Source organism: Saccopteryx bilineata, chromosome 1 (genome assembly GCF_036850765.1).
Source record: "Saccopteryx bilineata isolate mSacBil1 chromosome 1, mSacBil1_pri_phased_curated, whole genome shotgun sequence".
NCBI classification, from domain to species: Eukaryota; Metazoa; Chordata; class Mammalia; order Chiroptera; family Emballonuridae; genus Saccopteryx; species Saccopteryx bilineata.
In genome coordinates, this window is record NC_089490.1 from 297,955,912 (window position 1) to 297,983,692 (window position 27,781).

Consider the following 27,781-nt stretch of genomic DNA (forward strand, 5'->3'; position numbering starts at 1 on the left):
CAAATTTACATATATTTACTCAATAAAGGTTCACATTCTACAAAACTCAATTTCTCAAACATTTTGTATAAAGTTAATCACAGAAATTAATATTCTAAGCTAACTTATCTATTTACAGATTTCTGCTAACTTTTTACTCTTTTCCTCAGCGATCTATTCAAGATTTTTTAGCACCTCTTATGACAATAAGAAGATAAAATTACTTGATTCTATTCCATGAGAACAGTGCTACTTAAAGTGTGGCATTTGGACCAGAAGCATTATAATCAATTTGCTATAAATGCAAATTCTTGGGTCCTACCCTAGACTCACTGCATTGGAATCTCTAGGCGTTGGGTTCGGGAATCTGCATTTTAACCCTATCCCCAGATGATTCTTTTGTGTGCTAGAAGTTCATGTCCTGGTGAAGAGTTATGTTAACTACACTAAAAGCAATTACTATCCTTGAAGATATATACAAAGTGCAATGGGAACATAGGAAGAGTTAATTCCTAAGCCTGGGAGCTAACAACAACTGGCACCTAGGACATTCCAGCTCATCACAGGCATTGCCTAAGACATCACAATGATAGAGTGAGATGGGAAGCCAGGCCTTTCTGCTCCTGAGTTCATAATCCCTGTACAAAACCACCCTAGGGTTGAGAAATGAAGGAGGTTTCACAAGAAGACTGTGTTTGCGTCAAGTCTGAGTTTGCTAGATCAATGTGCTGGAGCAAAAGGGGCCAGGAGTATTGCCAGCCCTAGACAATGTTGCAGCCTAAGGAAGGGAATGGACGCAGGGGAGACCACAGCACGTATATTTGAAACTTTAGGCAGTCCAGTATAAAGTGCTGGGAACTGAGGGGTAGGGATGAGGCGGGACAGCTACAGTAGAAGTCTTATTATAAATGAAGGATTGATGTGCTTTATAAATGAGTCAATATTTTATTCTATAGGAAAATAGAAGACCACTGAAGACTTTTACAGGACTGAAAAGACCATTTTGGTGTCAAAAACATGATGAAAAAAAACAAGGTAATGATACCAGAAATTTACGTCAGCAGGGAGGCTGAGCAGCAGTCCTGGGAAGAAGTAGGAGGGGTCTGAGTGAATGAGAGACGGGCAGGATGGATATGGGCACCATGGTGATGGGGCTGACAGCACAACATCACTGAGCTTCATTCCTTTAATAGATATTCACCAAAGTTCATGATGGGCCCGGCACTATTCTAGGAACAGAACAGGGTGGGGGGTTAGCAATGAATAAAACCTACCAAGTCCTTTATAATTCTCGTGTGCATTGGTTAAGAGGGAGCGAGGGCTGGAGTTAATATAATGTCAGTAGTGATATGTGCTGTGAAGAAAAATAAAACTGGTGAGGGGCCAGCGAGGGGCTGTACTGTCAGAAAGGAGTCAGGAAACGATTCTCTGTAAGATAACATTTGGACAGTGGCCTAAGTGAAGTGAGGGGCCAGCTGGACGCAGGGGCCAGCTGGACGCAGAGGAGACATGATAGGAATGGAAACTGGAAATTGGTAAGAGGAAGAAGCATCTACAGGGCCTATCAAATGGATGACGGTGCAATTTACCCAGAAGGAGACAGGTCTGGATGGTGCCCTAGGCAGCTGCACAGAGGAGTCAGCCTCTCAGTAGAGTGGCCTAGATGAAAGGGGGGAGTTAGCTTAAGGAAGTGTCAAGAACATTTTCTAAAATTCCAGTTCAAAGACACTGGTTGAATAATTTCCTTATCAAATTAAAAGGATCAGGCTTTTCTAAGAACATTCATTTTGGTAAACGGTAGAGCCAAAAATATTTCAATGAGTCACGAAATGCTATTTAAGTGTTACTTGAAGGATTTTCTGGAAAGCTTTTCAGACTTTAAAGCTCACAAGTAAACTTTAGGAAGGGAAAGCTTTATTTGATAAAAATCATTGTATTAATTCATTTAAAGTACATTATAAATATTTAAGTGTCTTATCAACAAATATAATCTATCAAGTAAATGGAAGGCAGAAAAACTGCCCCAAGTTAGTTTAGGTAAACTAAAAACAGTCCTAAATAGTTGAGATGTTGTGATATGATCTTTCATGTTTCCATATGCACATTTGTATGTATTATTCTCTATTATAAATGCAATATTCAAATTCACTTGAACTGAGGGGCCTAGGCTTTAGAGATTAGCTCTCGGCTTATTACATTCAATAATTTTATTTGCATTAAGCTGATCAATCTCTTCCTGGCTAAACCCAAATTCTTTAAGTATCTCTTCAGTGTGCTCTCCTACAGAAGGATCCCTTTTGAAAGAAGGGGCAGCTGGGGTGTTTGACAGCAGAGGTGCAGGGCGGGGACTCACACCCTGCTTCTCATCAGTGATAAATGAGCCCCGCTCCTTGCTGTGACCATGCTGGGCAGCCTCCTGAAGAGTCAGAACCGGAGTCACACAAGCGTCTGTGCCATCAAAGATCTGACACCACTCTGCCTTTGTCTTCTTTGCAAACACATCTGCAAACTTCTTCTTCATTTCTGGCCAGTCAGTCATGCTATGCTGATCAGGAAGTTCATCAGACTTCAGCCCAAGTCCTGAGATAAAAAACACAATTTCTTAAAATATTCTTCTTTGGGTGGAATGATTATAATCCATGAAAATGAGTTTTAAATTTACTATCCCAAATAGGATGTTCTATCGGGGCTTTTTGATTGGGTCAAGAGAAGAAATTCAGACTCAGCTTGCATGTGGAGCCCAGGGCTGGAGAGGGCGGAGGTAGTAGGAGTAGCAAAATTCAAAACAGACTTTTCATGCCCAAGTTTTATTATTTACACATTGTCAAAAGTAGCCTACTTTTTTTTTTTTTTTTTTTTTTTTGTATTTTTCTGAAGCTGGAAACAGGGAGAGACAGTCAGACAGACTCCCGCATGCACCCGACTGGGATCCACCCGGCACGCCCACCAGGGGGCAACGCTCTGCCCACCAGGGGGCGATGCTCTGCCCCTCCGGGGGGTCGCTCTGTTGCGACCAGAGCCACTCTAGCGCCTGGGGCAGAGGCCAAGGAGCCATCCCCAGCGCCCGGGCCATCTTTGCTCCAATGGAGCCTCGGCTGTGGGAGGGGAAGAGAGAGACAGAGAGGAAGGAGAGGGGGAGGGGTGGAGAAGCAGATGGGCACTTCTCCTGTGTGCCCTGGCCAGGAATTGAACCCGGGACTTCTGCACGCCAGGCCGACGCTCTACCACTGAGCCAACCAGCCAGGGCCAGTAGCCTACTTTTAATGGTCTAGTTTCCAGAAATCTATTTCTTCCCTTCGAGTAGGTTTTCTTAAAGAAACTTCCTCATGATATTATTATCTGACATATTGAATTAAAATAACCTCATATTGTATATAACACTCCCAAACTCTACAAAAGATAAATTTTTAAAAAACTTACAATTGTTTACTTCAGTTTTCAAGGAAGAAGTCTAATGATAATGATTACATTCAAGATTGTAAATTTATAAATAATATTCATTTCTCTGTATTTCAGCAAATTGAAAGAGTTTTAGGAGGGCAGGGATATTTGCTTTATTACCTTCTTAAAAACACTGCCGTAAACTTGTAACAAAAAACTGGTAATCAAAGACTCATTGTAAATTGTCCTTTTTTTTACTATTAATTTTAGAGAAAGAGGAAGGAAAAGAGAAAGAGAGAGCGAGAAACATGGATCTGTTGTTCCATTTATTTATGCATTCATTGGTTGATTCTTGTATGTGCCCTGAGCAGGTATTGGACCCACAACTTTGGCATAGTGGGACGATGCTCTAACAAACTGAGCTACCCAGCCATGGCCTGCAAACTGTTCTTACAGAAACAGGACAGAAAGTCGTCAGCCACCTAGGCACCAGTGGGACATGCAGACTTTTCTCTCAGGCATGAAGGGCCCCAGAAGGCCCATCCACACAGTGCAAAAAGGACAGAAGCATCCAGCTGGGAGTGGGAGGAAGGATGGCTTCCCCCACTCACAGCCTGCTCTGTGCTTCCTCCACAAGCACCTCCCCCTGATGATTAAATTCCACCCAAAAGGGCCACCTTACTAGGCTTTGGTGTGAATGTCATTTATTCTCTCATAGGACAGCGTTCTTAAGTGTGGATGTTTAAGAGTGAGATAATAACAATAAAATCTCCTTTTTCCTATTTTGTGTAAATTTAGCCAAGTTAATCAAATAATTCTCATTCTGATCATCCTTTCCATCCCCACCATGATGAAGAACAGTGTTGCTAAGTTGCAAGCTGCCCTGCAGATGCCGCCACCATGGAGGTAAGAAGACAAGAACACTGCAGGAGCTTTTTAGGGTTTTGAGGGATATAAGGAAATAAGGAGAACTCACAGGTTCTGGAGAGTTGTGAAAAGACACCTGTGAGAAATGTAAGCAGATTTTTCTCTGTAGCCACTTGTCCCATTTAGATACCAGGAAAGATGAACCCATAGTTTGAATTTTTTTACTGTAATCTATAAAGAAAAGTTTCTAAGGAAATCTTTCACTTTGCTTTCTCTTTCCTGTTTGTCCCAAAAGTAGTGATATAGGCCTGACCTGTGGTGGCGCAGTGGGATAAAGCGTCGACCTGGAACACTGAGGTTGCTGGTTCGAAACCTTGGGCTTGCCTGGTCAAGGCACATATGGGAGTTGATGCTTCCTGCTCCTCCCCCTTCTCTCTCTCTGTCTCTCTCTCTCACTCCTCTCTCTCTAAAAAAATCAATAAATAAAATATTAAAAAAAAAGACGATGCTTAACCAAAAGTAGTGATATAGAATAGCTACTGTTGAAAACATTTTTTGCATGTTTTAAAAACATTTTTTAAATCAAAATGTGATGAGAATCACAACACTAAGTAAAATTGGAGCCAATATGTTCTCTAATAAACCTTATACTTGAGAATACACAGGTCATAGTTTATATACTGAGAAATGCTAAAAATCAAAAGGCCCCAGGTGCCCCCAACACTGGCACCCCAGCTCCCTCATTGTCCTGTCACCCTTTCTCAGCACACCCTTCGCTTCCTGTCCACGGCCCTGACCAAGGCCACAGGGTTAGCTAGCAGTGTAAGTTCAGGGTGGGCCGTTTCCTATTCTTTCAACGGTCCTTTATGAAGCTCTGACCACTATAAATATACAATTACAGACTGTGGCTGGTTTTTACAGGACAACCAATATTAAATTGCTGCTATTATACATCAAATAGACTTTCAGGGATTGGTCTTAGGACTCAAGCACTATTTAAAACTTGGGAAAGTGTTTTAATTTCCAAAAAAACTACCTTACACATACATCTACAATTACACAAAATACTTATTAAGTACACATAAGAAACTTTACTGCTCTATTACACAGTATTAAGCACATATTAAGGCGCCAAAAATTCATGTTACAAGAATGCAATGATATATATGCAAAGATTAATGTTTATTAGTATTAAATATCATTTTTTAATAAAAAACTGGATGGATACATAAATGAACTTGAATAAAAAACTGATGAATAAATTTTAGTTCAGGTATACACAGAATATCATACAGCTACTATAAAAAAAGGGTGAGGGTGAAGACCTTTCAAGTTGACAAGTAATGATGTCTTTGTTATACTGTTTTAAAAGGTAATAGCTACTAATTATAATTTTATATAATTGTATATATTACATATAAATTATAAGAAAATAAAATAATTGTGTTTGTATGTGCACGGAAAAAAAAGAGTACTGGAAGGCCACATCCCAAACTTCCCCAAGTGGAAGGACAAGAAAGAATTTTTACTTCTTACTTAATAAATTCTGTAATGCTTAGTATTTTTCCTAAAAACCACATTATTTTGGAATTTTTAAAATGTTTTTTAATTATGTTAAATATACATACATACATAAAATTTACCATTGTAGTCATTTTTAAGTGTTCAGCACTGTGGCACTAAGAACATTTATATTGTTCTAGGTCCTAGAATCTAGGACAATAAAAATCACCACCATCCATTTCTAGAGCTTTTCATCTTCTCAAACTGAAACTCTGCATCCATTAAACACCAATGCTCCATCCCTCTCTTCTCTGACAACCACCATTCTACTTTCTGTATCTATGAATTTGACTACTCTAGGCATCTCACATAAGTGGAATCATACAATGTGTGGCCTTTGTGACTTGTTTATTTCACTTAGAATAATGTCTTCATGGTACATCCATGTTGTAAATGTCAGAATTCTTTTTCTTTTTAAGGCTGAATAATATTTCCTTGTGTATACACACCTCATTTTGTTTATTCATTCATTGAGAGACACCTGGGTTGCTTACACCTTTTGGTTATTGTAAATAATACTAATAAACATGGGTGTAAAAATATCTGGTCAAGTCCACACTTTCAGTGCTTTTGTGTATTTACCTAGAAGTGGAATTGCTGGATCATACGGTAATTCTATATTTAACTTTTTCAGGAGCCACCATATTGTTTTCCACAGTGGCTGCAAAATTTTACATCCCCGCCAGTAATACATAGGGTTTCTGTTTCTCTACATCCTTGCTAACATTTGTTATATTCTGGTTCTCTTTTAATAATACTTTGTAATTTTAAAACAACTTTAAAAATAAGCTTGAAAGAGGTAAACTAAGATTATCCGGCCTGAGGAAAAGAAAAAAATAAATAAATGAAAATAAACAGAACCTCAGAGACCTGTGGGACATCATCAGAAAAATACCAAAACGTTCATTAAGGGACTCTCAGAGCAGAAGAAAGAGTGAAAGGGCAAAAAAAGTCCTTGAAGAAATAATGTTTAAAAATTCCCAAATGTGATGGAATGTGTTAATTACATATCCAAGAATCTCAAGGATGTCAAGCAAGATAAACTCAAAGAGACCCACACCTGGAACTAATAAAGGAGCCCAGGGAGGTTGCAGGAAACAAGATCAGCATACAAAAATCACTACACGTCATGTATTTCTATCTGAACAATCTGAAAATGTTATTGTACCATCTACAGTATCAAAAAGAGTAAAATTCTTCAGAGTAAATTGAATCAAAGTAATATAGGACTTGTACACTGAAAACTACAAAGTGTCACTGAAAGAAAGTGAAGAAGACCTAAATCAATGAAAAGCATGACATATTCATGGATAATAAGGCTTAAGATTGTTAAGATGCCATACTCCCCAGACTGATGTACAAACTCAACACAACTCCTGGCAAAATCCTAGTTGTCTATTTTGCAGAAATTGGCAAGTTGGTTCTAAAACTAATATAAATATGTAAGAGACCCTAAATAGCCTAATTAATCTTGAAAAAGAACAAAATTAGAAGACTCACATTTCCTGATTTCAAAGTTACTACGAAGCAACAGTAATCAAGGCAGTGTGGCACTGGTATAAGGATAAAACACATAGATCAGTGAAACAGAATTAAGAGTCCAAAACCATTCAATGGGGAAAGCATAGTCTTTTCAACAAATGGTGCTAGGAAAACTATAGCCACACACAAAAGAATGAAGCTGGATCTCCACCTCACCTCCTATACAAAAATTAAAACTCAAAATGGATCAGAGACATACTTGTGAGCATTGAAACTAAAACTCTTCAAAAGAACATCTGGGTGCAACTGTATAATTGGAAGTTCTCTGAATAACTTCTATGCAAAGTTTACTAAGGGATGAGTAATTTAAAATGTGCTCATAATGCTAAGATGTTATTAGAACAGTAACTGATTGCAGAAATTGTTGGGAATTCAAAGCAACAGAAATTTTTCAGTGAGTATGTTTTATCACTGTCATTTACAAGTGCCCGAGCCTGATGATAATAAACAGCTGGCTGAAGGATGGTCAGTTTTAGTATTATATTTAAATTCTCTATACATAATGCATAAATGTACAAGGTGTAAACTGCATTGTGCTTTGTTCCTGCTGCTTCCCAGGACTATCCGCTGCCATAGTAGGAGCATTGCTCCCACCGCTCGGCCCTCTGTAAGGTATATTCTGTCCGTAATTTTTAATTAATTTATTCTTAGTTTTAATTTCTGGACAAAAAGTCATCTATGTGATCCAGACAAACCATTCTGTTATATAGTTTTTCCAACTATATTTAAGGTTGGTGAAGTAAACATAGTTGATGATAAAATGCTCTCTGATGCTTGCAGACTCATTTCAGCTATATGCAAATAGCTTGGAGTAGTGCATTGCATCTGAAAAACTACTATATATAACAGTGAAGCTCTAAATTTAAAGTTGAAAGATAAATGCACCTTGACCAGTTTGTCACAACACTTCACAGTATATATGCTAAAACTTCTTAGATACCAAATTACCTATAAAGTGAACTTTAAATTCAAACATTTTACAGGAATGAATAACTTCAATTCAATCATTTAATTAGGGAAGAAGGGATAGCAATTTTCTTGCTAACTTGTAGCATGCTAATAAGACAGGAATCTGCAGAAAAGGGAAACTGCAGTAGCATCAAGTGAGAATAACACATTCCAACAAAATCTCATTCACCAAAGCCTCTCGGTGCTCTGGTGACCCCTGGAATTGAAGTGTCATTAGGGACATCTATCAAGGAACAGGATGACTAGCAAGTCATTTCTAGGAAAGTATAAAATAACAGCACACAAGAACAAGATAAGTATCTAATGCTACTGAGCATAAATATAATAAAAACAATGAACTCCCACAAGAGAGATTATTATTTTTTAAAATCCTGAGCGAGGCCCTGGCAGGTTGGCTCAGCGGTAGAGCGTCGGCCTGGCGTGCGGGGGACCTGGGTTCGATTCCCGGCCAGGGCACATAGGAGAAGTGCCCATTTGCTTCTCCACCCACCCCCTCCTTCCTCTCTCTCTCTTCCCCTCCTGCAGCCAAGGCTCCATTGGAGCAAAGATGGCCCAGGCACTGGGGATGGCTCCTTGGCCTCTGCCCCAGGCGCTAGAGTGGCTCTGGTCACGGCAGAGCGATGCCCTGGAGGGGCAGAGCATCGCCCCTGGTGGGCGTGCCCGGTGGATCCCGGTCGGGCGCATGTGGGAGTCTGTCTGACTGTCTCTCCCTGTTTCCAGCTTCGGAAAAATACAAATAAATAAATAAATAAATAAAATCCTGAGCGATTTTATAGGATTGTAAAATTACATGTCAATTTAAAAGATGGGGAAATACCCCACAATAGTATGGCTATGATTAGGTTAATCATAAAGTGGGTGTGTAATAAAAGACATCATGGGAGATGACGTCAGAGTAATGGCGGGATAGGAAGCGATACCGATAAATCTCCCCCAAAACTCAACAAGATCTTCAACCAGAAACAGAAAAACCTATACTTGGAGCTTCCAGATGCTTCGCAATACACCCAAAGGTATGAGTGAGTGAAAAATGGGCTAAATATATAACCAAACCCCGAAGGAAAAAGGGAGTAAGAAATGCTCCGCCTTCCTCACTAACCTAAACAGGGCGGCTTTCTCTGGTAACTGTGAATATAGAAACTGAGGCGGGCAAAGGGGGTGAATAGATCCAGGCCGCCGCGGCACAAACGGCCGAACCAGGCTGTGTCACACAGATCCAAGCCGAGGAAAATCTGATCCTGTGGCAACCCGGGCAATACAAGCTAACACTCGCGCCAAACCCAAACAAAGAAAGACAAGCGGAGCGGCCATTTTACCCGGTCTCCTGGTCGGTGCGCAGTTAGTGGGCGAGAATTTCTTCCTAGGCCCCGAGAGTGGGTGCCCGTGTTGCCCCACGGAGAGGCAGGGTCAGAGGCCTTTCTGTGGGCCGAGGACAGAGTCTCTGGGCAGCCCCAGCGCCCTGGGAAAGCCACGCACGGGAGGGAGTGAGAACTAATTCCAACGGTGGAGATTTTCCGTGCTGGTGAGGGTTTCACTCAGAGGGAACCGCGGCCGGCCTCATATCCTGGTTTGCGCGCATATAAGGAGTGAGCGATTCCTCCGAGTGCCTCCGCAGTGCGCGCCCGTGTTATCGCAGAGAGGGGCAGAGTCAGGGGCCTTTGTGTGGGCCAAAGCGGAATCTTGAGCCGCCCCAGCGCCTTGCAAAAGCCGCGCATGGGGACGGAGCGAGACTCAATTCCAACGCTGCAACTTTTCCCTGCAGTTGGGGGTTTCACTCAGAGCGTGAGACTGCTGGCCGGATATCCTGGTCGCAGACAGTGAGTGAGAGTTTCCTCCAAGCGCCCCCCAGAAGTGGGTGCCCGCTTGTGTTACCGGACAGAGTGGCAGAGCCAGTGGTCTTTGAGTGGGCGGAAAGCCCGCCTGATTATGCTAGCAGCTCTGACTGACTGAGCCTTACCCAGAGCCCTGTGCTGAGTGGAAATAGAGTGGGGAGTTGCCAGCTCTTTGAGCCTCTTACTATCCAGGCAGAGGCAGCAGCAACCCCATAGCTGGATTATCAGGCTACTAATTGAGGAAGGAAAGACTAGGAGAAAGGCTCCAGGAACACGGACTCTCTCACTGTCGGAGCCTATAAATGCTAATGAGCCTCGACTCCCACGAGACTAAAGCACAATACATGACATTGCCATAGAGACTTATCAACTGCAAGCCTCTACCTGAGCGTGCCAAAGGGGCAGAACCCGGGGTACAGAGTCACCGACCAGGAAGAGGGAGAGAAAAGAAAAAGCAAGAAGATAACCTCTCAAAATCAAGAATAATCTGCAGACTTTATAACCTATCACATTTTATTATATTTGTTCGTTTATTTCTCTTATCTTCATTCTTGATACTTTTTTTTCTTCCTCCAATTTGGCCGATTAACTCTCTACAGGTCTTACTCTCTCCTCTCCTTGAACTACACTACCCATAAGTGTTACATCTCCCATTATCTTTTCTCTTCTCTTCCTTTCTCTCTATGAGGGTTGCACTCCAAAACCCTTAACTCTCTCTCTCTCTCCTTTCTTTTTTCTTCTTTTAGTGGTTCCCTCTTTTTTTTCTCTCTCTCTCTTTCTTTTCTCCCTCTATATTAGTTTCTTCCTTTCTCCTTTACATCTCCTCTCATTCAAACCTCAATAACAAACAAATTATCTTATCTGGGACTCAAACCTATGTTTGTGGCATTTTGGGGGGTTTTTACTTCACCTTTTTAACTCACTAGCAGTGCTCCCATCCCTGGCTCTCCATATTATCTAGTTCTTGTTCCACTAAATACAATAGTAAGTTTTTAATTTGTCCCCCCATTTTTCCGTTTTCCTCTTATTCCTCTCATCATAACTCTTAGACAACCAACACCTAAAAGCAAATCATTTTATTCTTGACCCAAATTTTTTCCTTATTTGCTTTTTGTGGGTCCATACACTCTTTTTTTTTTTTTTTTTTTCTTTTTTTCTTTTTTGCCCCTTTATTACTTTTCCCCAATTCAGGCCCTCCATCACAGGCATTGTTTGTTATAACTCACAGTCCACCACAAGATTTTCTCAAGAAAGAGGGGAGAGGAGAGGAGAGGAAAAAAGGAGGGGGGGAATAATTTCCTTTTTTTAAAAATTTTTATTTTATTTTATTTTTCTTTATTTCATTATTAATTTTTTTTAAAAAAAACAACTCTTTTCGATTTTTTTATTTTTTTTTTATTTTTTTTAACTTTTTATTCTTTATTAAATCTCATTAATACTATCAACAAAACCACCCTCAGATGCCATTAAGGAAGAGAAAATCGAATATCATGGATACAAAAGAAAGAGAGGTAACACAGCTAGATGAGGAAAAATCTATGGAGAAAAAATTTAATATATTGGAAACCTTGGAGCTAAATGACAGAGAATTCAAGATAGAAATCCTAAAAATCCTCCGAGATATACAAGAAAACACAGAAAGGCAATATAGGGAGCTCAGAAAACAACTCAATGAACACAAAGAATATATGTCCAAGGAAATTGAAACTATAAAAACAAATCAAACAGAGATGAAAAACTCAATTCACGAGCTGAAAAACGAAGTAACAAGCTTAGCTAATAGAACAGGTCAGATAGAAGAGAGGATTAGTGAAATAGAAGACAAGCAACTTGAGGCACAACAGAGAGAAGAAGAAAGAGACTCAAAAATTAAAAAAAATGAGATAGCCCTACAAGAATTATCTGACTCCATCAAAAAGAATAACATAAGAATAATAGGTATATCAGAGGGAAAAGAGAGAGAAAATGGAATGGAGAACATACTCAAACAAATAATAAATGAGAACTTCCCAAGCCTGTGGAAAGAACTAAAGCCTCAAGTTCAAGAAGCAAACAGAACTCCAAGTTTTCTTAACCCCAACAAACCTACTCCAAGGCATATCATAATGAAATTGACACAAACCAACAGCAAAGAAAAAATTCTCAAGGCAGCCAGGGAAAAGAAGAATATAACATATAAAGGAAGGCCCATTAGATTATCATCAGATTTCTCAGCAGAAACTCTACAAGCTAGAAGAGAGTGGACCCCAATATTTAAAGTCCTGAAAGAGAGGAACTTTCAGCCATGAATACTATACCCATCAAAGCTATCCTTCAAATACGAAGGAGAAATAAAAACATTCACAGATACAGAAAAGATGAGGGAATTTATCATCAGAAAACCCCCACTCCAGGAATTACTAAAGGGGGTTCTCCAATCAGATACAAAGAACAAAAAAAAACAGAGCCACAAGTAAAAGCTCCAAGAAGAACACAATAAAACCAAATTTAAACTGTGACAACAACAAAAAGAAAGAGGGGGAGAAGACGGAGATTAACAGTAGCAAAGGACGATGGAGTGCAAAAGTACTCACAAAATAGTTCGCTACAATGAACAGGGTAGGGACCCTTTTCATTACTCAAAGGTAACCACCATTGAAAAAACCACCACAGAAGCACATGAGATAAAAAAGATAGCAACAGAGGAAAGATGTATGGAATACAACCAAATAAAAACAAAAGAGAAGGATCAAACAAGACACGAAACTAACAGAAAGCAAGATATAAAATGGCAATAGGGAACTCACAAGTATCAATAATTACACTAAATGTAAACGGATTAAACTCACCAATAAAAAGGCACAGAGTAGCAGAATGGATTAAAAAAGAAAATCCAACTGTATGCTGCCTACAGGAAACTCATCTAAGTAACAAGGATAAAAACAAATTCAAAGTGAAAGGCTGGAAAACAATACTCCAAGCAAATAACATCCAAAAAAAAGCAGGTGTAGCAATACTCATATCGGATAATGCTGACTACAAGACAGGAAAAGTACTCAGAGACAAAAATGGCCATTTCATAATGGCTAAGGGGACACTGAATCAAGAAGACATAACAATTCTTAATATATATGCACCAAACCAAGGAGCACCAAAATATATAAGACAGCTACTTATTGATCTTAAAACAAAAACTGACAAAAATACAATCATACTTGGAGACCTCAATACACCGCTGACGGCTCTAGATCGGTCATCCAAACAGAGATTCAACAAAGACATAGTGGCCTTAAACAAAACACTAGAGCACCTGGATATGATAGACATCTACAGGACATTTCATCCCAAAGTGACTGAGTATACATTTTTCTCCAGTGTACATGGATCATTCTCAAGAATTGACCATATGTTGGGCCACAAAAACAACATCAGCAAATTCAGAAAAATTGAAGTTGTACCAAGCATATTTTCTGATCATAAAGCCTTGAAACTAGAATTCAACTGCAAAAAAGAGGAAAAAAATCCCACAAAAATGTGGAAACTAAACAACATACTTTTAAAAAATGAATGGGTCAAAGAAGAAATAAGTGCAGAGATCAAAAGATATATACAGACTAATGAAAATGACAATACGACATATCAGAATCTATGGGATGCAGCAAAAGCAGTGATAAGAGGGAAGTTCATATCGCTTCAGGCATATATGAACAAACAAGAGAGAGCCCAAGTGAACCACTTAACTTCCCACCTTAAGGAACTAGAAAAAGAAGAACAAAGACAACCCAAAACCAGCCGAAGAAAGGAAATAATAAAAATCAGAGCAGAAATAAATGAATTAGAGAACAGAAAAACTATAGAAAAAATTAATAGAACAAGGAGCTGGTTCTTTGAAAAGATCAACAAAATTGACAAACCCTTGGCAAGACTTACCAAGGAAAAAAGAGAAAGAACTCATATAAACAAAATCCAAAATGAAAGAGGAGAAATCACCACGGACACCGTAGATATACAAAGAATTATTGTAGAATACTATGAAAAACTTTATGCCACTAAATTCAACAACCTAGAAGAAATGGATAAATTCCTAGAAAAATACAACCTTCCTAGACTGAGTCAAGAAGAAGCAGAAAGCCTAAACAGACCTATCAATAGAGAAGAAATAGAAAAAAACATTAAAAACCTCCCCAAAAATAAAAGTCCAGGCCCTGACGGCTATACCAGCGAATTTTATCAAACATTCAAAGAAGACTTGGTTCCTATTCTACTCAAAGTCTTCCAAAAAATTGAAGAAGAAGCAATACTTCCAAACACATTTTATGAGGCCAACATAACCCTCATACCAAAACCAGGCAAGGATGGCACAAAAAAAGAAAACTACAGACCAATATCTCTAATGAATACAGATGCTAAAATACTAAACAAAATACTAGCAAATTGAATACAACAACATATTAAAAAAATAATACATCATGATCAAGTGGGATTCATCCCAGAATCTCAAGGATGGTTCAACATACGTAAAACGGTTAATGTAATACACCATATCAACAAAACAAAGAACAAAAACCACATGATCTTATCAATAGATGCAGAAAAGGCTTTCGATAAAATACAACACAATTTTATGTTTAAGACTCTCAACAAAATGGGTATAGAAGGAAAATATCTCAACATGATAAAGGCCATATATGATAAACCATCAGCTAACATCATATTAAATGGCACTAAACTGAAGGCTTTCCCCCTTAAATCAGGAACAAGACAGGGTTGTCCACTCTCTCCACTCTTATTTAATGTGGTACTAGAGGTTCTAGCCAGAGCAATCAGACAAGACAAAGAAATAAAAGGCATCCATATCGGAAAAGAAGAAGTAAAGGTATCACTTTTTGCAGATGATATGATCCTATACATCGAAAACCCCAAAGAATCCACAAAAAGACTACTAGAAACAATAAGCCAATACAGTAAGGTCGCAGGATACAAAATTAACATACAGAAGTCAATAGCCTTTCTATATGCCAACAATGAAACAACTGAGAAGGAACTCAAAAGAATAATCCCCTTCACGATTGCAACAAAAAAAATAAAATACTTAGGAATAAACATAACAAAGAATGTAAAGGACTTATATAATGAAAACTATAAACCATTGTTAAGGGAAATCGAAAAAGATATAATGAGATGGAAGAATATACCTTGTTCTTGGCTAGGAAGAATAAATATAATCAAGATGGCTATATTACCCAAAGCAATATACAAATTTAATGCAATTCCCATCAAACTTCCAATGACATTTTTTAAAGAAATAGAGCAAAAAATCATCAGATTTATATGGAACTATAAAAAACCCCGAATAGCCAAAGCAATCCTAAAGAAAAAGAATGAAGCTGGGGGCATAACAATACCTGACTTCAAACTCTATTATAGGGCCACGACCATCAAAACAGCATGGTATTGGCAGAAAAATAGACACTCAGACCAATGGAACAGAATAGAAAGTCCAGAAATAAAACCACATATATATAGTCAAATAATTTTTGATAAAGGGGCCAACAACACACAATGGAGAAAAGAAAGCCTCTTCAATAAATGGTGCTGGGAAAACTGGAAAGCCACATGCAAAAGAATGAAACTGGACTACAGTCTCTCCCCCTGTACAAAAGTTAACTCAAAATGGATCAAAGATCTAAACATAAGACCTGAAACAATTAAGTACATAGAAGAAGACATAGGTACTCAACTCATGGACCTGGGTTTTAAAGAGCATTTTATGAATTTGACTCCAATGGCAAGAGAAGTGAAGGCAAAAATTAATGAATGGGACTACATCAGACTAAGAAGTTTTTGCTCAGCAAGAGAAACTGATAACAAAATAAACAGAAAGCCAACTAAATGGGAAATGATATTTTCAAACAACAGCTCAGATAAGGGCCTAATATTCAAAATATACAAAGAACTCATAAAACTCAACAACAAACAAACAAACAATCCAATAAAAAAATGGGAAGAGGATATGAATAGACACTTCTCCCAGGAAGAAATACAAATGGCCAACAGATATATGAAAAGATGCTCATCTTCTTTAGCTATTAGAGAAATGCAAATCAAAACGGCAATGAGATACCACCTCACACCTGTTCGATTAGCTGTTATTAGCAAGTCAGGTAATAGCAAATGTTGGAGAGGCTGTGGAGAAAAAGGAACCCTCATACACTGTTGGTGGGAATGTAAAGTAGTACAACCATTATGGAAGAAAGTATGGTGGTTCCTCAAAAAACTGCAAATAGAACTACCTTATGACCCAGCAATCCCTCTACTGGGTATATATCCCCAAAACTCAGAAACATTGATACGTAAAGACACATGCAGCCCCATGTTTATTGCAGCATTGTTCACAGTGGCCAAGACATGGAAACAACCAAAAAGCCCATCAATAGATGACTGGATAAAGAAGATGTGGCACATATACACTATGGAATACTACTCAGCCATAAGAAATGATGACATCGGAACATTTACAGCAAAATGGTGGGATCTTGATAACATGATACGAAGCGAAATAAGTAAATCAGAAAAAACCAGGAACTGTATTATTCCATACGTAGGTGGGACATAATACTGAAACTAAGAGACATTGACAAGAGTGTGGTGGTTACGGGGGGGAGGGGGGAATGGGAGAGGGATAGGGGGTGGGGAGGGGCACAAAGAAAATAAGATAGAAGGTGACAGAGGACAATCTGACTTTGGGTGGTGGGTATGCAACATAATTGAACGACAAGATAACCTGGACTTGTTATCTTTGAATATATGTATCCTGATTTATTGATGTCACCCCATTAAAAAAATAAAATTATAAAAAAAAATAAAAAAATAAAAAATAAAAAATAAAATAAAATAAAAAAAAAAAAAAGACATCATGAATTGCAAAAGGCCCCAAAATAGAAGCTAAAGAACATTCACAAAAAAAGGTGGTGGGGGAGGGTGAAAGTGACTTACCTTTAATCAGCAGTGCATAGAACTGGGGTTCTATTGCTCCCACAGCCATGAACTCCCCGTCGGCAGTCCTGTAGGTTGTGTAGAAAGGTGCTCCGCCATCCATCATGTTCTCTCCTCGAGGTTTCTCCCACAATGCCGGTGTTTTCCACAGAAAAGAACTGAGATATGCTGTTCCTTCGACCTTGAAAGAAGCAGAATTCAATCCAAGCCAGTTTATTAAACTGGAAAAGCATGATTACTTTCTACTTGCTTTATTTTTTTAATAGTTATGCAAAAATGTCTATCTTAAGAGTATAGGAAGATTATGTTCCATTATACAACTTTGGTATTTTGAGAAAGTGAATTAGAATAGGTTGATGGTGGAGTGCGTTTTCTACACTATTCAGTTCAGGAAACAGTGTTCAGAAAACTAGAAGGTATTACTTTTGTTCTCCCTTTCAAAGAAGACTGGTAAAATGTTGATAATTTTTGAAGTAGGGTGAGTATACATAGAGAAGTTCATTTACAATATATTCTACTTTTGTATATGTTAAAAACTATCAGGATAAAAAACTAAAGCAAAAAGGCTTTTAAAAATCCATCTTCTGATCTCAAAACCTATAAATACATTCACACAGATATATGAAACGTATCACATTCTAAGGGTAAATCACATGACAGTAAAATTTAGCTTATTCTAAGTTTGACTCCATGCCTAAGAAAACTATATTTTAGTATTTACTACATCTTAACTTCAATGATCACTAAGAAGTTTCAAATACAGGCAAATCTCCCTTTATTGTACTTTGCAGATACTGTGGTTTTTACAAATTGAAGGTTTGTAGCAACCCTGAGCCATGCAAGTCTACTGTTACCAATAAGCTCAGATGATGCTTAGCATTTTTAGCAATAAAGAATTTTTTAATTAAAAAGTTAAGGGCCCTGGCCAGTTGTCTCGGTGGATAGAGCGTCAGCCCGGCAAGTGGACATCCTGGGATCAATCCCTGGTCAGGGCACACATCTGCTTCTCTCCCCCTGCCTCTCTCCTTCTCTTTTCCCCCTCACAGCCATGGCCTGAATGGTTCGAGCGTTAGCCTCGGGTGCTGAGGATAGCTCAGCTGACTTGAGCATCTGCCCCAGACAGGAGTTGCCAAGTGGATCCCCACCAGGGTGCATATGGGACTCTATTCCCCCCCCCCCCCATTTAAAAAAATTAAAAATAGCCTGACCTGTGGTGGCACAGTGGATAAAGTGTCGACCTGGAATGCTGAGGTTGCAGGTTCAAAACCCTGGGCCTGCCCGGTCAAGGCATATATGGAAGCTGATGCTTCCTGCTCCTCCCCCCTTTCTTTCTCTCTCTCTCTCTTCTCTAAAATGAATAAATAAAAAATTTAAAAAAAAATTAAAAATAAAAAAATCTAAAAGTTAAGGTATTTATATTGTTTTTTAGACATGATGCTATTATACACTTAATAGACTACAGTATAGTGTGGACATAACTTTTATATGCACGGGGAAACCAAAGACTCACTTAATTACCGTATAATATTCACTTTATTGCAGTGGTTTAGAACCAAACCTGCAACATCTCCAAGGTATGCCTGTAAACGTAACAATATGGGTGTCATGTATACGGGTTTTCTGAGTCCAAACAAACTAGTTTAGGAATGCCAACTTCCCAGAGTCTTGAAGTAAAAGAAACAGATTCATGTCCTGAATTATGAGTATCTCAGGCTTCATGCACTGGGCCCTTCAGAGAAGCCTACTTCCCATCCTAATGGTTCCAGCTCCCCAGGAAGAAAGCCATCCAAGTGTCCTTGTCTCTGAGGTTACCCACAGAGGGCCCATTCCCACTGTGAGCATGGAATTTCTCGGTTACTAGCTGTGAGACAAACACAAATGATCACTTTGGATGCATCCCAGTTTTCCCTTTTCCCTTGAAATCTCATGTACACCTGAACTTATGGCTCTGATACTTGACACCACCAAATAGTGAAGTTTGTATAAGCAGCCTACAGTGGTACAATTTTTTGAATCTATGTTACACAGGTCTTAAAAAGTACCCACATTTACACATATGCACATCCATATGTATACTTATAGTGATATACACAATCACACATATACATTTACATATATAACCTCTTACACAATGCACATACTGATGAGTCTGTTGAAAAAGGATGCACTAATGGAGTTAAATTCCAGTTTGGCCCACTCAGGACACAAACATGCTCTAATCTAATCCCACCTTTACTTAGCACCAAGGGAGGACACAGGACAAGAAACAACAGTTGCCATCCTATAAGCTCCCCAGGCACATGGCCCCTTTGCCCCCTGCCCCCACTTCGTCTCCTGACCCCCCACACAGTGTACGTGGCCACAGAGGAGAGCCCTGTGACACAGGGAAATGGCAGCCTCAATTTCCTAACCTTTCACATTGTTCTCATTATGAAGACCAAGGGCTTACATGCCAACGCATGGCACCCCAGGTCAGGTGCACTCCCCAACATCAGGGGTAAATGCAGCAAAACGCACCCCATGTTCCACAGTTACCTGAACTCTACAGTTTCCAGGGAAACAGTACTAGGAAGAGACAACTCCACGTCATCACATGCTGCTTGCGTCAAGGATTCTAGTGCTAAAAACATTTGAAAGCTACTGGCCTAAAATAATAAGGTACTCAGCTTCCACAACTACATGTATCACAGGTTCCCAGAGATGGGGGAAGGAAGGAATGTTATGCTTTCCTGATCCATTAGGCCTTGAGCAATTAGCCAACACTCACTATACCCTGGTGCAAACACAGCCCTGAGAGAGCTTACAACATTCTCACATCACTAAAACCTCACCATCTTCCTCATCATCATGAAATTCTGATTAGACACAGTCTGATGAAAGTAGCAACTACCTTCTATTTATAATTGACTTTAAATAAGCAATTACATGCTGTTAGCAAATTATTTAAATTATTTTAAAATAAGTACTTAGCCTTAACTTCTCCTTAAAACTCCCAAGGCCCATGTTTGTCCTTAGTTCAGTCCTTTTGGATCACAGGGACCGGTAGAGGGCAGTAGAGGGCAGTAACTGAAAGCTTGGGCTCAGTGTCAGCCCGCCTGAGTGCAGTGCTTCCGACCCTTTAGACTTCTTTTCAGCTAGCCTCTCCAAGTCTGAAAGTCTTCAAATGCCAATGGGAGTGGGCACACCCCCTTCAGGAAGCTGTGTGGATCAAAGGAGGACATATGCAAAGCACCTAGCCTTGTAAGTGAAGTTGGCGCTCCTGCTGCTACTAGCGCATGCTGGGACTGGGATAGGACCTGAGACAGAGATCAGTGGACACAATGGACAGTATGAGATCTACCCTCAGGGCAGCATCACAGGCAATAAGCAGTGCAGGGCCGCGGGTGATCGGCCTCAGAGAAGGAGGTGCAAGTCAAGGTTTCGGAGAGGAGTGGCTCTGGTAGAAAACAGCTTCCAAAACATCACTGATGACAAATCCCGCTTATATTTGATAGTATTGCTTGGTATTAAACTCCTGAGGTCACTACCAACATATGACCCCTGACACTTCCTTTTTCTTAGAGCTTTCTCTTTCCTTTGTTTGACCAGGGGGGGATATCCTCTGGTCCTCCACTTAGTTCTCCTTAGCCCTTGCTTCTCTTCTGCCGGCTCACTTCTCAGATGCTGGTGTTCTGTACCCTTCCCTAGCAGACCACAGACTCACGTGGCTCCCCAATGAACAAAACCTGTTTCCTAAGTATTTTTTTTTTGATGAGGGGAGATAGTGAGACAGACTCTCACATGTACCCCAACTGGGATCCACCTGGCAACCCCCGTCTGGGGCCAATGCTCAAATAAACTGAGCTGTTTTTAGCACCTGAAGCTGACACATGCTTGGACCAACCAAGCCATCTTCAGCACCTGGGCCGATGCTCAAACCAATCGAGACACTGGCTGTGGGAGGGCAAGAGAGAGAAAAGGAGAGAGGGAAGACGAGAGATGCAGATGGTCGCTTCTCCTGAGTGCCCTGACCAGGAATCAAACCCAGGACACCCACACACCAGGCCGACGCTCTATCCACTGAACCAACCGGCCAGGGACCAATCTCTAATTTCAAGAATTCCATTGAGATATATCAAAGGCACTTCAAACTTGAAGTGACCAAAACCAAATTCTTTTTCCTTTTCTTCTTCTTCTTCTTCTTATAATAATAATAATAATAATAACAGCAACAAATTCTTACAGAGTGCCAGGCACTGTTTACTCACTGAACATTGAACTCATGTAATTCTCCAGCAATGCTATGTGGTACATACCATTTTTACCTGTTCTACAAAGAACCAAGGCACAGAGTGGTTAAGTAACTTAACCAAGATCACAGAGCTAGAAAATGGCAGAGCTAGGACAAAGGAAGTCGGCCACCAGTCTGCATACTTGATCACTGTGCCACATTACCTCTTCTTTCAGTAACCCTCCCCCAGGGTGCCAGTGACATCATTCACCAGGTCACCCAAGCTAGAAATAAGAGAGCCACCCTTTTTTTCCTTTTTTTTTTTTTTTTTTTTTTGGTGACAGAGACAGAGAGAGTCAGTGAGAGGGACAGACAGGGACAGAGAGGCAGGAAGGGAGAGAGATGAGAAGCATCAATTCTTTGCTGTGGCACCTTGGTTGTTTATTGATTACTTTCTCATAACCGGGGGGCTACAGCAGACTGAGTGACCCCTTGCTCAAGCCAGCGACCTTGGGCTCAAGCTGGTGAGCTTTGCTCATACCAGATGAGCCTGCACTCAAGCTGGCGACCTCGGGGTCTCAAACCTGGGTCCTCTGCGTCCCAGTCTGATGCTCTATCCACTGCGCCACCGCCTGGTCAGGCGAGGGAGCCATCCTTGATTCCCCCCTCTCCCCTAACTGCCGATGCATCGCCAAACCCCAGCTACTGTATTTCCCCATGTCTGAGACGATCCCATGTATAAGACGTACCTTAATTTTGGGGCCCGAAATGTGAAAAAAAAATGTATTGAACTCAAGTTTTATTCATCATAAAATTCATACAACTCCTCATCCGTGTGAAAAAGCAGGAAATGAAAGTTAAAAAAAAATCTGCAACCACTGTGTAAGACGCACCCAGTTTTTAGACCCCACATTTTTTGAAAAAGGGTGCATCTTATACATGGGGAAATACTCATATTTTCCATCTCAAATATCCCGTACATCCAGACCCATTTTACTCTAACTACGTTAGTACTTTAGCATGTGCTCTTACCTCTTGGCAATAACCCAGGAACCATCTCTCTGCCTCAAGTCCCTTCCCAGTCCTACCTCCAGAGGTATGTCCAAATGCAAACACACAGTGTCACTGGACTGGGCTCCTACCAGCGAGCTGTGAGACCTCGGGCAGGTTCCTACACTTCAGCTTCTCCTCCTCTTTAAGACAACAGTGTACTCTGAATGACACTGAATTAGCAGAAACCACACAGGAAAAGTACCTTGCTGAACACCCACACAAGGCACATGAGAATATAAAAAAATCCGAAGAATTATGTCAAAGTCTCCCCTACAAGATGCTGCAGGAAGGTCTAGACTGGTCCATTTTACCTTAGCATCTTTAAGACTCCTTTCTCTGCTAAGGAAGACACCTAAGCCTGGTTCTGAATGAGGACTTCTTGAAAACCATATTTTAATCACAAGAAACAGATTGAGGAAAATTAATAAAACACAGGAATCAGGAAAGTCATGAAAATTTTAGAAAATGAACTCCACAAATACATGATCAAGGTATGACATTCCGACTACGTAAAGGATATGAGGCTATTTTTAAAAAACGTATCCTTGATAACTTGGACTCACATTTCAAATCTCTCTGATCTCGTCTTGTCCAGGAAAGGAATGAAGGCAGCCATATATTATACTTAGAAACATTTGGCAGGATTATCATCTCACCCAACTAACACTTACCATGTTTGCATCAATGACCTGACCTTTGCCAGAGCGTGTGCGTTCAAAAAGAGCAATCATGATGCCCAGTGCGCACATGAGGCCTCCGCCACCGAAGTCGGCCAAGAGATTCAGGGGCGGATATGGATTCATACCACTTGGGCCAATTTTTGAGAGGACACCTACAAAAAAAAATCAGAAACACTAACTGTAAATGTAGTATCTCTTTTAAATATACAAACATCATAGAAGAATAACCAATCCCCTAGTGGCTGACATAGTGAAGACTATTACATTACATACTTTCCAAATTTTAAGTATATTCAGCCTATTTATACACAAGCTTTCCTTCCAACAAGAGTCCTTGTTTTTTGTTTTGTTTTGTTTCTTCTCTAAGGCTTAATTCCACCTAACATATTCAGAATTTTATTTCTAAGTTTTTGCTTACTGAGTAAAATGAGAAAAATGACTCCAAGAGGAAAAACAATGTTATGAATTTAGTTTATGGCTTACCAACAGTGTAATGCATTTCTATTCTTGAGACTTAATTTACTCAACAACACACAGTTCTTTTTTCTAGAATCAAGCCATTCTAAGACATACTCTCACGGGCAAAAATTATAATAAAATGGTATTTCAATCTATAAACCACACTTGTCTAGTATCCACAGAAGTCTGAAATGGTGACTCAGGCAAAGATTCACAATGAAGGTGGGGGAAGACGGTGTCAGAATCAAACTATATCAACATTTTCAACATTTTCAAACTATAGAACAACTATCCCTATTACCACCAAGTCCCTGACTTCCTAGCACAGGCTTACTTGAGAAGTGACCCCACAAATGTAGTAATTACGTTACTAGTCAGAGTATATTACCTATCAAATGTGTTACGACAGGCAAAAAGGTTGCAAGTGACTGTTCCAAGACAAGCCAACCCTTTTTAAACAACCATATTCTCCTTGTTGATTTAAATTTTCACCTTTAAAGATTTTTTAAAAATATTACTTAGACAATTAAATTTGATAGGGTAACATTGATCAATCAGAATACATAGGTTTCAGGTAAACATCTCTATAGCATTTGAACTGTTGATTATGTTGTGTACCCATCACCCAAAGTCAAATCATTTTTCATCACCATATATTTGTCCCTCTTTACTCCTCTACCCCAAACCCCTTAAAGATTCTTTATAATTAATTAGTGTAACTGTAGATCTTTACTGTAATCAAAATTAAAAGTGTACAGAAATTATTTTTGCAACACACCTGACAAAGCCAAATAATTGATGTCATGGCCTGCTACCCTAGATAATCTTCCAGACTGGCCAAAGCCACTCAATCTGGCATAGATAAGTTTTGGATTCTCCTTCTGCAGAATCTCTGGGCCGAGCTGGAGCTTCTCCATGACACCTTAAGAGAAAAGTAGCAACTGTTTTTAAGAGAGCATGAATTGAAGATCGGTTTAGTCCCTCTACTGTGGCAAACATATAAAACAGCACTCCTGTAAGTAATACTAGTAACACTTGTTACGGGTTTATAGCACATTTCCAGTAGTTAAGAACCCCAAGAGTGAGGCTACCGCTGCTGGAATGTGTGGCTTCCGCCCCAGAATGCTACTTCCTCCCAGTCCTTCCCCATTTCCCTTCAGCCACATCCATGCCTCTTCAACCCTATAGTAGGCATTCCATCACCTTATTCCCTTTATAGCTTCTCAGATCCTCTCCTTTGTAATTTATTAGACATGGTTTGTTCTCTTGGAACAGTTACCCTGGGTCTTTATTTGGTCAAACATTCATTTTTGAAAGCAGCTATTCCTTGCCGGACAGTTTCTTTGTTGAGGCCCGCATCAGCGCCTGCCACCTCCAACACATAATGTACGTAGATATGTGTGTCTTCCATTTCCCCCTCAGCTCAGCAGCTTTTCTGGCAGGATTCCTGCCTGGTTCCACACTGGGCCTCCAAGGCTTCTAGCATAGCATCTTCACAAGAAGGTTCAGTAAGTACCCATAGAAAGAGAGGTTAGCTACAATAGCATCTAAGTTCTTAAGTTATCAGCAAGAACAATATTTACTGCACAAAATTCAGATAACTGACCTAAAGTCTCCTGGAAGTAAAAGCAATAAAGATTGCATAATACATTCACTGTTATAGCCTTCCTAAGGCTGTGATAAAATACAAAAGAAATCTAGCTCTCCTGCTGGATAAACACCAGCCACAATTCCGTTACCTGGCAGCTACATCTGAAGTCACCTCTCTACTTCCTTCCTAATTACAAGACTCTAGTCTAATTATTTAACCACTTTGAGCTTCCTTCATATTTAAAGGGAGCATTATAAATTATGATATAATCCCAATTATCCTCAAATCTGGCTGTGAGAGAAAATGAGTTAACACACCTACATATGCCTAGTGCCTCAAAGATATTCAATTCATTCACTAAACATTTGCTGACTTCCTGCTGTATTCCAGGCAAACCTTTGGATCTCTACTTGAGCAAGATCACTTGGACAGCTAAGAATGGATCCAAGTGGGGCCAGATCCAAACCTTTCTTTCAGAAACACTGTTACAGCAGTGTCAACTAGGCTACAGCAGGTATGGAGCCAAAGACTCCTGAGTTGTAGAAAAGAGGGAGAATAGCTGGATTCATGATAACTGAAAGGTGGAGTGAAAGAAATATTTGGAGTACTGAAGTACACGTTTCTGATTAAGGGAACTGGGTGGATATTGGTTCCATTCGCTGAGATAAACAAGGCAGAAGAGATGCCATTTTAGGAAGAAAGATGTTAGGCTGGGTTTGGGATTTATGGAGATTGCAGTGCCCAGGGGACAATCGGGTGAAGGAGGTACACAGGACCTGTGTGTTCCTACAGTCCATGCCTTTTTCCTGGGAGAGACCCTATCACTTTCATCTGAGTCTTTCATAAGAGTTCGTGACTGTAACGCTGGTGGCCTAGGCGTTCACATTGGAGTCCCGCAGATGGTAGAAGAACTGCAGAGCTGGAAGAGTGCTGGGCCATTTCGTTTCATGAAGTCTCACAAGGCAGACAAGCACACAGGCAGGGGAAACCGCCTCTCAGGCAAACAAACAGTAAAATGGCCCCTCACAGTGCCGGGCAGGCAACCCACTATCTCTCATCGCTCTCCAGCACAAGCACCCATAGCCTTATATAGGCTATGCACACGTGCCTCTGCCAAGTGCTCACGCTCATCAAGCAAAGTGCTTGCAGCTGGTACACCAGCCAGCAAGCCTAACACAGCAACCCCACAATGACGCTCAAATAAAGAGGGCAGCTATAAATGGGTATTTAGAAAAAAGAGAAACCTGGGAGTAAATTGAAGAGAGGTATAAGAATCTTCCAAATATGAAAAATGACCTCGTGGGCGGGGGAGGAAGGTGGGTGTTCAGCCACATCAAATGAAACAGAAAGGTCTAGAAAGACGGGGGACAGGAATGGCTCCTGTGGCAACAAAGCCACGGTGTAAGCTCCGGGGGGCCGGGGCTCACCGTGGCGGAAGGGCTCCAGCACCACGTCCGCCCGGGCGCACAGGCGCCGCAACACAGCCACCCCCGGCGGCGTCGTCAAGTTCACAACCAGCGAGCGCTTGCCGCGGGACAAGTGGCTGACGTCGCCGAGACCACCGAGGCTGAGGGGCCGGTCCACACGCACCACGTTCGCCCCGAAGTCTGCCAGGACCATACCGCAGAACGGGCCCGGGGCCAGGCCCGCCAGCTCCACGACCGAGATGCCCCGCAGCGCCATGACACGCTGCGCTAGGCTCGGCAGGAAGGAAACTAGGCCGACTGGCCTCCCGTCCCAAGTCCTACACACAGCCCCGAGCGCCGTCCCGCCCCCTGCGCCTGCGCACGGCCACGGAGTCTGCGCAGTGGCGCGCTGCCCGGCCCCGCCCCCGGAGCGGAGAGCCAGGTGGCCGCTGAGCTATGGTTCTTGTCCTCTCGCTGCCAAGCCGGAGAGTACCTCCCGTGCTTCCCCTTGAGAATTCTAATCATTCTCACCTTTCTGATCCCAGCCATTGTGCCCTTCGGGCGCCCACATCGGCCCGGTCTGGGAGAGATAAAAAGTGAATAAATATTTTAAAACGACGCTATTTTCAACCGTAGTCTGCAGGCTGTCCCCCGTCACCGCACCTACTTCTTAGCCAAGTGGCTTGAGATCCCTTCTAGAGGCACTCGATTTTGAGAGATAAACTTTGTGGATTCCATGCCTTAAAAAAAAAAAAAAAAAAAAAAAGTTCAAGTAACACTAAGGAATATGTGCAAAGGTAATGTCAGAAGAGAGCTTTAAAAATCTTTTTTATCTTTCACCTGCCACTTCCACGGATAAAGATCGAGCTTATAGTATTAATACACAATCATTTTTTTCTTTTTAAAGTACAAAAATAAGCATCATAAATAGCCCTAGTACATTTACAAATCGTTTCCCCTTGGCTCTGTGTGGCTTGTGTGTAGCTGGCCTGACCATTTTTGACTGGTCTGGAATTTTAACAGAGCCAGAAGAGAGTGTCCGGCAATCTCTGCGCGAATCCATCGACACGTAAAGGATTATATAAACCGAGGCAGCTGATGAAAGTGTAGGCAACATCTGGTGCAATGTGATCAAGATCTTTTAGGCAAGCTTAAAGTCGTTTTGATGGGTTTTTGAATTTATTTCCGTAGAATTTATTTCAGGGTTGTGGCTTTCCCTACCAGGGGTTGCCTCCCACTTGACCCAGACACCTTCTCTTTGCCTCCATCTCTGA

At 40.7% G+C, this 27,781-nt stretch overlaps 1 protein-coding gene across 2 annotated transcripts; it reads right to left on the reverse strand.

The window, feature by feature from the left end:
• Positions 1-26,868, reverse strand: AMACR (alpha-methylacyl-CoA racemase). 2 transcript variants are annotated; one of them, XM_066244269.1, is made up of 5 exons: positions 26,529-26,868; positions 24,289-24,432; positions 23,043-23,203; positions 17,109-17,289; positions 1-2,559 (listed from the first exon to the last, which is right to left on the reverse strand). In XM_066244269.1, the coding sequence occupies exons 1-5, from the start codon at positions 26,782-26,784 to the stop codon at positions 2,150-2,152; spliced, it is 1,152 nt and encodes a 383-aa protein (XP_066100366.1). In that variant the 5' UTR covers positions 26,785-26,868; the 3' UTR covers positions 1-2,149. The 2 variants fall into 2 exon arrangements, with proteins under 2 accessions (XP_066100366.1, XP_066100367.1); XM_066244270.1 differs by having other exon boundaries at positions 26,724-26,866.
• Positions 26,869-27,781: the final 913 nt, after the last annotated feature.